At 47.7% G+C, this 16,012-nt stretch overlaps 3 protein-coding genes across 3 annotated transcripts; 2 read left to right on the forward strand and 1 right to left on the reverse strand.

Annotated features, from left to right (window-relative positions):
• Positions 1-6,707: 6,707 nt before the first annotated feature.
• Positions 6,708-7,815, forward strand: N7487_000658 (pyridoxal 5'-phosphate synthase subunit PdxS; the record flags this gene model as incomplete). Its single annotated transcript, XM_056868406.1, has 3 exons — positions 6,708-6,812; positions 6,878-7,060; positions 7,186-7,815. 3 exons carry the CDS (start codon positions 6,708-6,710, stop codon positions 7,813-7,815), a joined length of 918 nt encoding a protein of 305 aa, XP_056733190.1.
• A 1,313-nt stretch (positions 7,816-9,128) lies between these two features.
• Positions 9,129-12,413, reverse strand: N7487_000659 (putative importin 13; the record flags this gene model as incomplete). The annotated part of the gene is made up of 4 exons (XM_056868407.1): positions 9,129-11,453; positions 11,525-12,026; positions 12,107-12,300; positions 12,351-12,413. 4 exons carry the CDS (start codon positions 12,411-12,413, stop codon positions 9,129-9,131), a joined length of 3,084 nt encoding a protein of 1,027 aa, XP_056733191.1.
• Positions 12,414-12,959: 546 nt separating this feature from the next.
• ampp (aminopeptidase P) lies at positions 12,960-15,618 on the forward strand (the record flags this gene model as incomplete). Its single annotated transcript, XM_056868408.1, has 11 exons — positions 12,960-13,078; positions 13,155-13,348; positions 13,417-13,476; positions 13,536-13,701; positions 13,757-13,818; positions 13,873-14,094; positions 14,148-14,193; positions 14,250-15,081; positions 15,133-15,217; positions 15,270-15,314; positions 15,371-15,618. 11 exons carry the CDS (start codon positions 12,960-12,962, stop codon positions 15,616-15,618), a joined length of 2,079 nt encoding a protein of 692 aa, XP_056733192.1.
• Positions 15,619-16,012: the final 394 nt, after the last annotated feature.

Raw genomic sequence — 16,012 nt, forward strand, 5'->3', positions numbered from 1 at the left:
TCTGTTTTGTTTGTCTCTCTTGCAATTGAGGGAGTTGGAGAGTCGGATTTGGTGGAGATGCGCTCCCTTGGCCGATAAGAGTGCCAGGTGACGTCATATATCGCTGATCTCGTCCATGGATGGCTCTGAAGGATTGAGGCTCTTTTTCGAAGTCTGGTTGTTTTTCTTATATCAGTGTCTAGTCAATTTGTTAGATTTGTGATTGCTGTATTAGTATACTTATATGTGTTGGGAATACTGGGATATGTATAGGCATCTGGGGAAGTGTATGCTAGATTAATAGAGACATGTAGCAATGTACATAATGTCAAGTACTATGCATTTATGCATGCTGAAATTACCAGGTCTTTACAAACCGGGAAATCAATGGACCGTCATGATAACGGTACCATACAAAAATACATACATTGCTTAATCAGCTATGTCCGCCGAGATTGGAAAAGAGCGGATCTTGTCATTTTAGTTAGTTAGAGAATTTACATATGTCAGATTTACCATACATTGTCGTATCCGTCTATTTCTGTCAGTTATGAGCCCGGCTTCGTTCCAATTAAGATCTGTCTACAACATATAGACCATCTTTTACCTAGCTGTCGCCGATTCACAGTGGTTTTGACAACGGTCAACCCCTGAATCGTCGAAGCACCCCTATCTCCTTCGAAGAAGATCAGATTCATCGACGAAAATCGACAATAATGAATATCATGTCAAGCCTCTCCGCGGCCTCCTCCCGCGTCATTTTGAAGGATACAGAATCATGGGATGCATGGCTCTCATATATTAAAGCAATTGCAGTTGCATATAAAGTATGGGATCAATGCAATCCGTCTCTTAAGGAGGAAGAACGTCCTAAATTGGAACCACCTGAAGAGATCATCTCTGTCAAAGATGCCATAAAAGAATACCCAGAACACTGGTTCAATGTGAGGCTATCCCTAAAAGCAGATTGGGATGCAGAGAACAGAGCCTATCAGTCGAAACTACAGGCATTAGATCTAGTGGCGGTGGCAATTAGGCAGTCAGTTGATACTCCCTACCAGCCCTTTATCATTGATATACCATCACCTTTGGAGCTGATGCTCAATCTCCACAAACGATTTGCACCAGAGAGCGATCCTACATACAAAACTAAGCTCCGTCAACAGTGGCGGAACCTAGATAGAGGCCTAGATCGGAACACCGATATCGAGAAATGGCTTCTAAACTGGGAATCGCTTTACCAATCGTGTAAGAAGGCAAGGATGCCAGAAGCAGAGGATGCCACGAATCAATTCCTTGAAGCAATCTCTATAATGTCGCCTGGATTCTATGAAACATGGGCTCTCAGAGTACAGGATAATCAGGACATCCCTTTCTTCGAAATCATGACTCGGTACAAAGCCCACTGGAAGATTACCCATGGCAGGCCGGCTGCGCAAAGAGGCATCTCAAAGGCTGCTTTCTCGACATGGCAAGGCAATGAAGAAGCAAAGCCTATAGAGGCAAGGAATGATGGCCTAGAAAGAAGGCCATGTCCATGTGACAGGGTAAAATCGAGAGTTCATATGCCTTGGGCCTGCTGGGAAATCTATGAAGATAGAAGGCCTGCTAATTACCAGCCCTCACCGGCATTGAAACAGAAGTGGGAGAAGGCCATGAAGGCTAATCCTAGATGGAAGGCAATTGTCGACAAGAAGCGAGCTGCATATGCAGAAGGCCAAGGGGGACCCTTGCTAAAGAGCAAGCGAATACAACCCTCGACGATGAAGCCTTTGGCTTCTTGACAACCAACGCAGTCAAAATTGACACCGTTATGTCAACAAAAATCAAGGATTTTGAAGCCACAACTACACCTACAGAAGACAGATGGGTAGTTGATACAGGTGCTCAAATCCACGTATGCAACAATCGGAGCTTGTTTAGCACCTTTAAAAGCGTACAGAGCAACGTCAAAGTGGGAGATACAGAGACGAAGGTGGCCGGTATAGGCACTGTGGTCATCTATGGTGTAAACCCTACCACTGGAAGCGCCGTTAAGATGAACCTATTTCAAACTAGGTACTCGCCAAACTTCCATAGTAATCTGATATCTCATGGATTGATGATGAAGGGGGGCCTATTAATGAATCTCAGAGCAAACTGCATTGAGACAATTGATGGCCATCGTCAGATCTATAAGATCTACCACGATCAGAAGCTATCATGGCTCACCCAGACAAGGGGTTTTATAACCCAAAAGGCATCAGATTTGAAGCCTGAAATGACGTTTGCCACTAAGAAATCCAATCAGGAGCCAAAATCTGAGGCTTCAATTGAGCTCTGGCATCGTCGATTAGGCCACATTGGCAAGGCGCGAATTGTCAAACTGGCAGAGATGACTGAAGGAATCACTATTGCAAGCAACCCAGGCAAAGAAATGCAGGTATGTGAAGCTTGTCAATTGGCAGATGCACCTAGGCAAATCTCTCGCCGGAAGATAGGCCAGGCATATGGTATATTAGGGAGAGTACACTTCGATCTAGTACAAAACCAGCCTGCCTACAACGGTCATATATGGATGACGCACTTCTATCTCGATGGAATAAGGTGTCACTTCGTATTTACCCATATAAAGAAGAGCGAGTGTCAGATGGCAGTTCGTAAATTCTTAGCATTGATCCGAAACTGGTTGAAAATCGAGATCAGGGTATTTCATTATGATAATGAGAGAAGCGCCGGCAATGAGGTTGAATCTATGATTGAAGACGAAGGGTGTACCATTGAGCATGCACCACCTGGCTTGCCAGAGATGAATGGACCAGCAGAGAGATCTGGAGGCATGATAGTAAGGAACGGCAGAGCATTGCTCAATGGTACGAACCTACCCCACAATCTATGGCCAGAGACGATGTATGCATCTGCATATATGATGAATCGTACCCCTACAAAGATGGATGGTAAGTGGATCATACCATGGAAGGAATTGATGCGCTATGCGGCTCCAGATGGCTTAAAAGATCAAATTGTCAACCTGTCGAATATGAGGCTATATGGGTGCTTAACGTACTCAAGGCTTCTGAAGAGAGTACAATCTAACAAGATGGCTCCGAGAGCAGAGATCGGCTATCTTGTAGGCTATGTTTCAAAGAGCCTATACAAGATCTGGTTTCCATACAAAGGGCGAGCAGGCATAGGCAGAGTTGAAGTTGTAAGAGATGCTGTATTCGATGAATCGAGACAGTACTCTAAAACGAAGCCTTTACCGCAAGAAGAAGATGCAATTAGTACTATGACAAATGGACTAAGCGCTAAGAACTGGCCCCAAGTGCTCTCAATGGAAGAAGCGCAGTCAGAATTGAGCATAGAGATGCGTATGCCGATGTCAATTGCTCGCATAACTCTCAATGATGACGTCGAAAACCGAGAACAAGGTACTGCACCAGAGGCGGTAAATGAAGAAATCCAGGAATCTAGAGTTGTGGAGCAAGCTCAAACTCTAGATAGTAGGGAGGAGACACCAAGGGTCCCCCCTTTAAAGGAAACACCTGTTTTACCTTTAACACCGGCTTCAATGGCAGGCCCTGCTTCAGTGGTAGAACATATCTCAATGATAGAGGTAAGGGATCAAGAACAGATCCCTGGGAGCTTCCCTATGTCACCACAGAGAGCCTCACCACAAAGAGCACTATCGTCGATTGCTACGATTGAGAGTACGCCACATGAGAGATCTCCTACCTCGCTATCTTCGCCAGATCCGATCAATGTCATACAGTCGATCGAAGCTGAAGGGGGAGAGGGAGATCAATATGATGAAGATGAAGCAGAGATAGAGCGTCAATTGCAACAAGAGATGCAGTATACGCCTACTCCAGAGCCAGAAGATCGGCCTACTAGAGAGATCTCTGCGTCAATTGATGAATCTAACATCATCTCAGGCCCCAGAATACGGAAGCCAAAGGCAGATCCAGACTACACTGCATATCTATCGCTAGACGAGAAACAGCTAGCCGAGCCACCAAGCCTTCTATATGCCTTTACAACAGGTATTACGAAGAAGCTCAATATGCAAAACAGACTGCATAGAGATCAGATGCCTCCACCACCAGAGAACTGGAAGCGGCTAAAAATCCATCCCTTTGCCACGCAATTGAAGGCAGCTGCGGAGTTTGAAATTGAGACCTTAAAGGCTAAAGAGACCTTCTCTCAGGTTGCATTACCGAACAAAAAGAGCACCCAGATCTTGCCATTGAAGTGGGTATTTACATACAAATTTGATGCAGATGGTATGCTCGAGAAGTTCAAAGCAAGAATCTGCGTGAGAGGAGATCTACAGTGGATGTCAACTGAAGAAAAGAGAGCTGCTACACTAGCTGTCAAAACAGCGAGAGCAGTATTCGCACTAGTTGCCGCCTTTGATCTAGATATGATTCAGAGAGATGTGGTTACCGCATTCCTGAATTCAATGCTAGAAAGCGAGGTTTATACCAAGTGTCCACCAGGCTTCGAAGCACTAAATCAGTGCTGGCTCCTGCATAGAGCCCTCTACGGATTGCGCATGTCACCAAGGCTTTGGCAGCAAGAAGCTACAAAGGTGCTAGTAAAACTAGGCCTTACCCCAGTGGAAGAAGATCCATGCATCTTTACAACCAAAGGCATTATTGTCTTTTTCTACGTGGACGATATCATCATCGTCAATCACCCCAAACAGGCTAAAGAAGCCGCTTTACTAGATCAAAATCTAAAGAAGCAATGGGAGCTTCGAGAACTGGATGCAAGCTGGTTCTTGAATATACGTATTATACGTGATAGAGAGCAGAAGAAGCTCTGGTTATGCCAAGATAGCTACATCGAGAGCATGGCACACAAATACAATCTCGTCACAGAGAGAAAAATAGGGTCCCCACTGAGCATTGAGCCTCTAGTACCCTATGATGGGGTGGCATCACCGCAACAGATTCATGGTTTCCAGGCCAAGGTTGGATCTGCGCAGTATGCCACCACCATTACCCGGGTAGATGCTGCAAAAGCAACCTCCAAAGTGGCTGAATTCCTTACAAATCCAGGACCAAAGCATATAGATGCAGTCGATCGCATCATACAGTATCTCTATGAGACACGCTTTTGGGCCATTGAATACGGCATCAGAACACCAAACAAACAACCTAGAAATCGAGATACGACCCTGACGATGGCGGCGAAATCAGTTGAATTTGCAAGCGATGCGTCGTTCGGAGACCATAAAGATCGAAAGAGCTCCGAAGGGTATATCTGCAAGTTATATGGTGGCCCAATCGATTGGAAGGCCACTAAGCAGAAGACTGTCACCACATCGACTACCGAGGCCGAACTACTAGCTTTAGCAGAGGCAGGAAAAACCGTACAGTGGTGGCGACGAGTGCTTAATGCACTAGGCTTCGAACCAGATCACCCACTATCCATCATGTGTGACAACCAGCAAACTGTCGATTTATTGACGAAGGAAGGGGCCGCGATGCATACGAAGCTCCGGCATGTTGACATCAATCGATGCTGGATGAAGCAAGAAGTTAGCGCAGGTCGAGTATATGTGGACTGGGTACCAACTGCTGCGATGCCAGCAGATGGGCTCACCAAAGCTCTGACGAAGCAGAAGCAGGGACACTTCAGAGAGTTGGTTGGAATGAGGGACGTAGGTCACATGATTCGTCACATGACCTCTGAGAACAGAGGCTGTTTTGCGGAAACTGCATAAATCGACGATTTGAGCCGAGATCAGTGAGGAGACAGGTGAGGTAAGTTGGAATCACTTGCGAATCATTTGCGAAGCGGTTGCGAAGCAGCTGCGAAACAGTTGGAAGAAAGGCAGTCCTTGAGAGCTTTGAATAGCTTCAAGAACTGGGGGGTGTGTCAAGTACTATGCATTTATGCATGCTGAAATTACCAGGTCTTTACAAACCGGGAAATCAATGGACCGTCATGATAACGGTACCATACAAAAATACATACATTGCTTAATCAGCTATGTCCGCCGAGATTGGAAAAGAGCGGATCTTGTCATTTTAGTTAGTTAGAGAATTTACATATGTCAGATTTACCATACATTGTCGTATCCGTCTATTTCTGTCACATAACTATAGTTAGTTATGGACCACCATGTACATGACCGAAACTTGTATACTTATACTTATATGCAGGTGCAGATATGGGTATTTATAGCTTAACATATAGCCACCATGCTATACTAAAGAAAGCAACTCACCTGCCAGAATAGGATAAAGTGTAATATCAGTGATGAGTCAGTTCCCAAATTGGACCTCGGGGCCCTTACCCATGTATCCCCAAGTCTGCCTCGCATTACGGAGTACATGTGCCTAGGCATGTACCTACAAAGGAGGTAGTAGAGTCTATCTCACCTACTGAATTAGGCAGTCACATTAATGCCAAGAGCCAAGCACTCATCCTGGGCAATGTAATAATGTGACTAAGAATCTTCTCTTTCCCCCGGCGACCAAACCATAGAGAGCAGGCGGTGGGCTGTTCCTCACCGGGAAAGGCTATCCTCGGAAACGGAAAGGAATGACCAGGGATCTTCGTTGGCGAGGGGTGCTCTGAGTCTGATTGGCCTGAGGCAAGTAACTTTGGGGAAAAAGTGTATTTCCCACTGACTCACCTTTGGCACTTTCTTCTTTTCTTTTGCATTCTTTTATTCTTCCTATTCACTTCTATTTTACTCTTGTTCATATTTCATTCTTTATTTTAGCTAATTCACAATGGCTGCTCCAAACGGAACCACCGGCAATGACTTCACTGTCAAGGCCGGCCTCGCCCAGATGCTGAAGGGTGGCGTTATCATGGACGTCGTGAACGCCGAGCAGGTATGATCTCTTTGATGAGGAATTGATATTATCTAGAATATCGAACTAACGAATTCCTTCACCAGGCTCGCATTGCCGAAGAGGCCGGTGCCGCTGCCGTCATGGCCCTCGAGCGTGTTCCCGCTGATATCCGTGTTGAGGGTGGTGTCGCGCGTATGTCCGACCCCAGCATGATCAAGGAGATTATGGAGGCCGTGACCATTCCTGTCATGGCTAAGGCCCGTATCGGACACTTCGTTGAATGCCAGGTATGTGACAAGTATTTCCATTGCGGGGGAGGGGCAAACAGCTTAACGACGGAAACCGGAGATCTCCCGGTGGCGGGGGAGGCAAATTAAAAGTAACAATGACACTAACAATCACCGGTCTACAGATCCTGGAAGCCATTGGCGTTGATTACATCGATGAATCCGAGGTCCTCACCCCCGCCGACGATGTCTACCACGTCACCAAGCACGACTACAAGGTCCCCTTCGTCTGCGGTTGCCGTAACCTCGGCGAGGCCCTGCGCCGCATTTCCGAAGGCGCCGCTATGATTCGCACTAAGGGTGAGGCTGGCACCGGTGATGTCGTTGAGGCCGTTAAGCACATGCGCACTGTCAATGCGCAGATCAGCCGTGCCCGTGGTATCCTCCTCGCCAGCCAGGACGCCGAGCCTGAGCTCCGCGCATTCGCCCGTGAGATCGAGGCCCCCTACGAACTTGTTCGCCAGGCTGCTGAGCTCGGCCGTTTGCCCGTTGTTAACTTCGCCGCTGGCGGTGTTGCCACCCCTGCTGATGCTGCCCTTATGATGCAGCTGGGCTGCGATGGTGTCTTTGTTGGCTCTGGTATCTTCAAGTCTGGTGACGCTAAGAAGCGTGCCCGTGCTATTGTCCAGGCTGTTACTCACTTCAAGGACCCCAAGGTGCTTGCTGAGGTCAGCCAGGGTCTCGGTGAGGCCATGGTTGGTATCAATGTGAAGCACATGCCCGAGGCTGATAAGTTGGCTGGCCGTGGTTGGTAGATATGCTTTTGTGTCTGTTGTTTCAGCCTTGATCATTGTGTCCTAAAAATTTCTTGTACATGAGCCATGAGTACCTAAGATGTCTAACGTGACATATTCATTATACGATTTGATACATTTGTCATTTTGAAGCCAATCATTCCATGTAGACTAGAAAAAAAGGAGTCATAGGCTGTTACGTTACACAGGATTCCACCCGTTTGAAAGATTCCAGGTTTATTACCTTAGCGGAAGAATACGATGCCCTGCATAACACAGTTTAAACTAATCTGCGCCCTGTCACTTGATAGGTTACCTGCACCGAGTCAACCACCGAGATTCCAGGACCCGATAGCAAAAAAGGCAGGATTGGCGTTTTTAGTCCGCGGGTAAGAGACAATAGCCAATCGGAGTTTCGGCTGCCCTCCCCATGTTACGCCGTAGTTTCCGTAGTCTCCGACGGCGGCCCGCTAACGGGTAATTACGGAAAGAGTTGTTGGAGGTATTTTATTTATGATCCTACTTGTGGAAAACAAGGTCGTTATTGTCTGTTCTGCCACTCGATTTTGGTGTATCAGATTCAAATGCTATGTACGGAGTAGTACCTACAAGAATAGTCGGCCGCTTAGGTAGCTTCTGTACTTGATCATGTAACTTTGAGCACGTAGATAGCTCAAGATTATAGTACATGTAGAGACCTCACAGTTGATATACTACGTTGATGACTTTTTAGATATTCTTTCAAATGTCTTTCTTATAGAAATTGCTTCTCGGTGTCATAGCCAGAATGATAATGATCGGCCACAGACTATGAAATCGAAATCCAAATTCCTATAGAACGACATTTCCATGTATATATGTATATGCTAGAAGGCAGTGTTAAAGAAAGCGACTGAATTAGAGATGAAGTAACCTGTGGTCTGTGTACGTTTCACGATAAGGTTAGTGGGTCAATGTCAACTTAAAGTGGACCATGATCACGTGGTATGACAGCCTGATCTTGTACTTACTCGACCACAGGAATAATCAGTCGCTTGTGCAGTTTGATCGTATCTTTTTAGATGTATGTGAAGGTGGCAAAAAGTACATACTGTGCAGAGGACATATGTATAGCCTCTGACAGAATCCCTTTTTATATGCACAGCGGCCGAACTGCTCAATGGGTTGGGAATTTATCAATTATGGCGCTTAGATGAATGCAAATAGAAATTCTCAAGTAGGATTAAATCAAGCTACACCGTGCATGTCATGCAAATGGATATCTAAATGAACACCGAAGTTGCAGGACCCATCAACTCCAATCATCAGGTCATATACCAGCAACACAAGCTCTATTACTGGGCATAATCGAAATTCATCCCACGGCATTTCAACCAGAAGGATCGTACAAGATCCAGAGACGGTTTCTGACTACCTCGGGCAATAGCAAGAGACTCCAAGAACCGCGACTTGTCTTGCGCCGATAGGAGTGGCACTTGCTGTCCGTTTGCATCTGTGACCTGGGCATCCAAAGAGTCAAGCGCAGCCTTCAGAGCCGGGCGCGCCAATGCCATCTTCTTGAAAACAGTACGTCGCAGAGCGTCGTTCAGAGCGACCAAGTCTGATCTTGCGCATCGGCCAGCAATCTGCTGAATGATTGTATAACACAGGCGTGGAATAAACTCTTGATGGACTGATTCAAGTATGTTCATTTCTTCCGGAGAGCTGCCGCGGAGATCTATTAATGCAACCCAGAATGCAGATGCAGCTCGAAGAGGAAGTGGTTCAGGTCGTGTCAATGTGTGCAGTGTGAAATGAAGAAGCACAGCGAGGGGAGACTCTGCGCTCAGATTTGACTTCATAGGAGTAAACAATATCGGGTAGTACTTTGGTAAAAGTCGCGTGAGGAAATCAATACCGGCATTGGCAGTCTCTGGGTCGTATACATCCGGATTCTGCAGCATCGAGGAAAAGAGCTGGGCTACATGGTCGATGAGCGCCTCGGCCTCACTGCGAATGTTCATCGCATGTCGAGCGTGAGATGCCAAAAATGACGAGGCGGTTGCCATGATAACATCTGTCCCGGAGATACCAAGAGGAAAGCTCTTGATAAAGTCCACTGTCATAGAGGGTGGGAAGACAAAAAGCCCTGCCCGCTCGGTGTAGCCAGCTTTCAAAATGTCGCAGGCTGCTTCAATGATGCTACTGTCCACGGGGAAATCGACAATCAAAAGTCTCATGGCCTCCATGATCAGGCGCTGGGCTTCGGCACCTGGTCCGGAATTCCAGAAGGATGGGGGATACGGGTTTCCTTCCTTTGTAAGCTCGATATCGATGACTTCGCTCTCTGAACGAAGGCCTTTTCCGATACTCGCAATGCAGCTCAACACAAGGTGTCCGCGTAGACGGCCAAATTCGTGAGCGGAGCCGGTAACCTCTTCCCGTGCTGTGTTAGCTTCCTGAACAAAGAAGCCGAGAATTCTCTCTAGCGTCTGTACTTTTTCCTGGTCACTAGGCAAGCTCTGTATGATGGTCGCAATTCCTTCCAACACCTTAGGCATGGTGGAGACAGTTGCCGTCGGCTTGCTTCTGAACTGGTCTAGTTGATCTAAGAATGCGGGAAGATCTGACGTCAAGACGCGAGCACACGATTTTGAAAGAGTCAATATCGACCTTGAAGCCGCGTGTGCACACAACTCGAAATTGAGCGATTCGAACAGGATGTTGAGAACACCCGGAAGTAATGAACTGTGACGCTCAAAGTATGATTCATACTTTCCGAATGAATCCACCAGGGTCTGACGAGCCTTGAGCGGTATTCCAGTCTCCCCGCCTGCGCAGAGCCTGGCAAAGGCATCGCTGCCAAAGATGGCGTCGAGGCACTGGTCGGCGTGGCCATTCTCGTCTACTGCTTCTGAGAGTTGAGCTATGCAGAACATGGCAGTCTCAAAATTGCGCCAGTCCCGACTTTCCAGGCAGGATGTGGCGCTTCTCTGGAAGACAGTGACCAGTTCGACACCGAGGACAGGGTATGCTGAAAGTAAGTAATCACATGCCTCATGACGGAAGGCACCGAATTCACTTCGCTCTTCCTCGCCCCAGTCTTCCAAATCTTCGGACTTAGGATATAGCAGTTTGCTGGAAAGACCCAAGACTACTTCGGCTAGATGCGACTTTACCAAATTATACCTAGAGCTGCCTTGTTCGAGTTGATCAGGGAGACTCTCTGCAATGTCGTTCCAGAACTCCAAGACACGCGGGGTGCCGAGATCGTCAATGGAAGCATAGCCAGGGGTTTTAAAAATCCCATGGATAAGTGTGAGGATAGCTGCATTTTGTGGGGTCATGGGGTCGCTGAATATATCTAGGTGCAAATGCGAGACATATGCAATCAAGAGATCAACGAACGACATGCTCTCCGTTCCTTCATCGCCACTTCTCACCGCAGCAATATGGACCGTTACAACTGAATCGGCGAGAATTTCAGAGATGAGCCACAGTGAGTTGTCGTCGAAGGCCCAGCGGCGGGTTTCAAAGGCTTGGGTCAAAATAGAAGCTGCGCTTTCACTCAAGCTAGGTACCCTCAATGTCTCAATGACGGTCTGGCCACATTGGACGGACAAGACATTAACATCTTCAGCAGAGGAGCGTTGGCGATTTCCATGAACACCTAACCATGTCTGTGAGGTAGGAATCAAATCAGCGGTTGCGCCCTTCAAGAACGAAGTACCAAAACACTGGATTAACTCACCTTCCATGAATTCATGGCTTCAGCCGCTAGTGCCACGTCGACCGCGTCATCTCCAGCTGCCTTTGCATGCTGCATGATTTCCCCAAGGACAAATTGAACCAAAAGCAACCCATCCTTAATGTTGTGTATGGCTCGCTGGATAGCTGAGGTATCTCCAGTCCCATCTTGGGGTTCAGAGTCCAGTCGGAGGGCCTCCTCAGCGAGTGCAATTGAGAAAAACAAAAGTGCACCTGATCCACTCTTGCTCAACGCTGGCAGTATCCGCTCCTGAAAATCCACCGCTCGTGATTCTTCTTCGGATACGTATCCGCCGTGGACGAGGCTTGCAGCCAGTTGCCAAATAGCTTGTTTCCATGGTGTGACAGGGTGCCTAAAAATGGCAACTAAGCTTGAGGCAAGCTTTCTCACAACCATTGCTTGTTCACCATTAGTTACCAAAGCAACAAAGCGATTGATTAGGTGCTGCATGATCTCTGTGGCCGAATTTTGGTTGATTTCATTCCTAATTATATCCTACATCAGCAATAATTCGTCACATACGGATGAGGTGATAGAGGTGCGGATCGGAGAGATTGACCGTACCATGAGACATTGATCTTCACTGTGAATGTAAGGGCTCCCATGAAACGATGCTGGGCAGAATGTTCGCTTTGCAGAAGTGAATCAGCGATTGCCCATGCATTCTCAGTCTTCTGAAGCTGCTGGAGGCGCGTCTGGATCTCATTAATTCTGGCGGGGTCCCGTTGGTTCGCTGGGTTATAGAGCTCGGTGACTAGCTGGTCCTTTGTTAGCCGTTGGACCTTAGAGGTAGACATGGCACACATACAATATGGGCCTCTGAGATTGACTCTCTGGCCCCAAGACCCTCGTCAGACATCCAGGTTGCCATTTTGTCTCAGCAAGCGCGTGGTTGTGAAAAGGAAAAAGAGAAGTGACATATACAAGCACGGGGCTTATGACGGGCAGAATCTATTGTTTGCCTCACTTGGCCAATCAGATCTAAGGCGGTTTCTAGAGCGGTAACTGCGGGGCTCGTTCTCTCATTTCCAGACACGTGACCTCTTTTGAATGAGCTTTAGATATTTTGGAATTCGAATGCGCCCACTAACGCAATTGATATTCTCCATGGTTATTCATCCAAGGGTTTAAGCTGTAACGGAGTCAGTAAACGTTATAACGTATTGTTTTGTAGAGAAATGTACTCAATTGCCTTAGACCACTCGGCCAAGCTGCTACACATATGATAAACTATAAAAAGATATACAACAAAAGCACAACGGAAATGCTATTTTGCACAATATCCACAGACTGTGGGATGATTCAATATTCCTAGCCACAACACCAATAAGGGGGAAATACATAAACAAAAGACATGTAAAAAAGACCACCAAAAAGACATGACACACATGACTGAGTGCAAACATGACAACACAAAATGTGGGCCGTGTGTAGCCGCGACTACGGAGCTCGGAGCTCGCCCTATGACCAAAAAGCCTCTCCACCGGTAAAAGGCCACTTACACGGAGTTCACACGACCTGCGGAATTAGCTTATCGTACGCTTATCTGACGCCTTTAATCCCTCCTTCGCTTAGCTTCTCGAAAGCTAACAGGCTGAGGAATCTCTTAAAGACTACCAGTGTCCATGCTCCTCTCCCGTCCAATTCGCCTTTGGACATCTTTGCCACCACTAAGGCCCGTCTCCCGTCCAAGATACTTCTCCGTTTTCGGTCCACGCTACACAGTCGATATGGGGGCCGTGGATACCTCTGAACGCCTGTCAAAGCTGAGGCAGTTGATGCAGCAGCACAAAGTCGATGTTTACAGTATGACATCATCTCTCTGTCCCCGTGGGTTGCTTAAACATCGAGTTGTGCTTACCAGCTTCGTATAGTTGTGCCCTCAGAAGATAGCCACCAGTCCGAGTACATCGCACCATGTGATGCCCGCCGAGGTCAACGATCGCCCCCCCTTCTGTTTGTCTGCCCGCGCCGATAGCTAATATTTCCACAGAATTCATTTCGGGATTCTCTGGCTCGGCCGGTACTGCAATCATCTCCCTGAGCAAAGCTGCACTGTCCACCGATGGTCGGTACTTCAACCAAGCCGCGAAACAATTGGATGCCAACTGGCAACTCTTGAAGGGTGGAGTCGAAGGTGTACCCACTTGGCAGGAATGGTACGAGATGACAGTTATGCGGAGCGATCTGTATAGGAACTGATCTTGTTGATAGGACCACGGAGGAGGCCCAAGGAGGCAAGGCTGTTGGTGTTGACCCCTCTTTGATCACAGCGTGTGAGTCTTTTTACTTCGGACGTGGAAGTGCATAGTCGCGCTAATCTTCAACAGCTGGTGCACGGAAATTGGCGGAGACCCTTAAGAAGAATGGTTCATCCCTCGTTGGGGTCCGAGAGAACTTGGTCGACTTGGTTTGGGGCGAGGAACGCCCGGCGCGTCCCAGCGAGAAAGTGCGCGTTCATCCCGAGAAGTATGCCGGCAAGTCGTTCCAAGATAAGGTGGCCGAGCTGCGGAAGGAACTTGAGTCGAAGAAGAAGGCCGGATTCATCATTTGTATGGCTGCCTCGCATATATTACAGCCCTGCAAAGTGACTAATTTATCGCAGCTATGCTTGATGAGATTGCTTGGTTATTCAACCTGAGAGGAACCGAGTAAGAACAGTGTCTTTACCGTGATGCACCATTGCCAATTGACTAACTCTGAGCAGTATTCCCTATAACCCCGTGTTTTTCTCTTATGCCGTTATTACCCCCACCACTGCTGAGATCTATGTTGAAGATGACAAGTTGACACCAGAGGTCAAGGCTCATCTTGGGCAAGACGTTGTTGTCAAGCCATACGAGTCCATCTTCGCTGATGCCCAAGCGCTCAGCACCAAAAGCCAGTCCGCGGGTGAGAACGCCGCAAAGTTCTTGTTGTCAAACAAGGCTTCTTGGGCGCTCAGCCTTAGCCTTGGTGGCGAGGGACAGGTCGAAGAGACTCGTAGCCCAGTCGCGGATGCAAAGGCTGTTAAGAATGAAGTCGAACTTGAAGGAATGCGGGCTTGTCATATCCGCGATGGTGCTGCGCTGACCGAGTACTTTGCCTGGCTTGAAAACGAACTCGTCAACAAGAAGACTGTCTTGGACGAAGTCGACGGAGCTGATAAGTTGGAACAGATCCGCTCCAAGCATGATCTGTTCGCTGGTCTCTCATTTGATACCATCTCGTCGACTGGGCCCAATGGCGCGGTCATTCACTATAGCCCCGAGAAGGGAAGCTGTGCTATCATTGATCCCAAGGCCATTTATCTCTGCGACTCTGGTTGTCAATACTTGGACGGAACGACCGACACCACGAGAACATTCCACTTCGGCGTTCCTACTGAATTTGAGAAGCGTGCTTTCACGTTAGTTTTGAAGGGAACTATTGGAATTGACATGGCAGTGTTCCCCAAGGGCACCAGCGGCTTTGCAATTGACGTGTTGGCGCGCCAGCACTTGTGGAAGGAAGGCTTGGACTACCTCCATGGAACAGGCCATGGCGTTGGATCCTATCTGGTGAGTATCACCGCCTATCAGAAACCTTACTCTTTGCTAACCTCTGCTTAGAATGTTCACGAGGGCCCTATTGGCATCGGGACTCGGGTTCAGTACACCGAGGTCCCCATTGCGGCCGGAAACGTTATTTCAGATGGTTTGTCTCTCTTTCTCTATTTGTTACAACCCGAAACTAATCTGTGACATAGAACCCGGATACTACGAGGACGGCAAATTTGGCATTCGAATTGAGAGTGAGTTGTACCGCCTGTGGCTGCAATTGGAAAAGTACTAATACCTCTGTTTGTAGACATTGTCATGGCTCGTGAAGTTAAAACTCCCCACAACTTTGGTGACAAGCAGTGGTTAGGCTTCGAACATGTTACAATGACCCCTATTGGTCGCAACCTGATTGAGCCGTCCCTTCTGAGCGATGCCGAGCTCAAGTGGGTAAATGACTACCACGCTGAAATCTGGGCGAAGACAGAGCACTTTTTCCGGGGAGACGATCTTACACGTTCGTGGCTTGAGCGCGAGACCCAACCGATCTCCAAATAAGTGATCTGCCGCGTGATAGAGCGTGATTCATATCCATGCCTACGGAGTACTCCCACTGCTATTGATTAGACGCCATTATGTAAAATACAGCCTAGAACATACACCATTCCGATGCTGTATCTAGACATGAATAATTAATAGTGAAACAGAATACCAAATAGCCATTAGGAAGAAATACAGCAACGTAGCAAACAATGTAGGTTTTCATAACTAGTAGACTGACAACTGGCCAGTGGATTGGAATGCGGGAAGCTCTGGTGGAGCCTGACACTCCGCCCCGGCCTGTTTCAACGCTATCACCACGGCATCACTGAATTGCTCCAGCGCTCCCTTTATTTCACAGCCAAGAATGCTCGCAGCTCCTCGCCAATTGTTGCGCGCAAGTCACAGGACC

The sequence above is a fragment of the Penicillium crustosum genome, assembly GCF_028827405.1.
Source record: "Penicillium crustosum strain IBT 35664 chromosome Unknown utg000001l_segment0_segment0, whole genome shotgun sequence".
NCBI lineage: Eukaryota > Fungi > Ascomycota > Eurotiomycetes > Eurotiales > Aspergillaceae > Penicillium > Penicillium crustosum.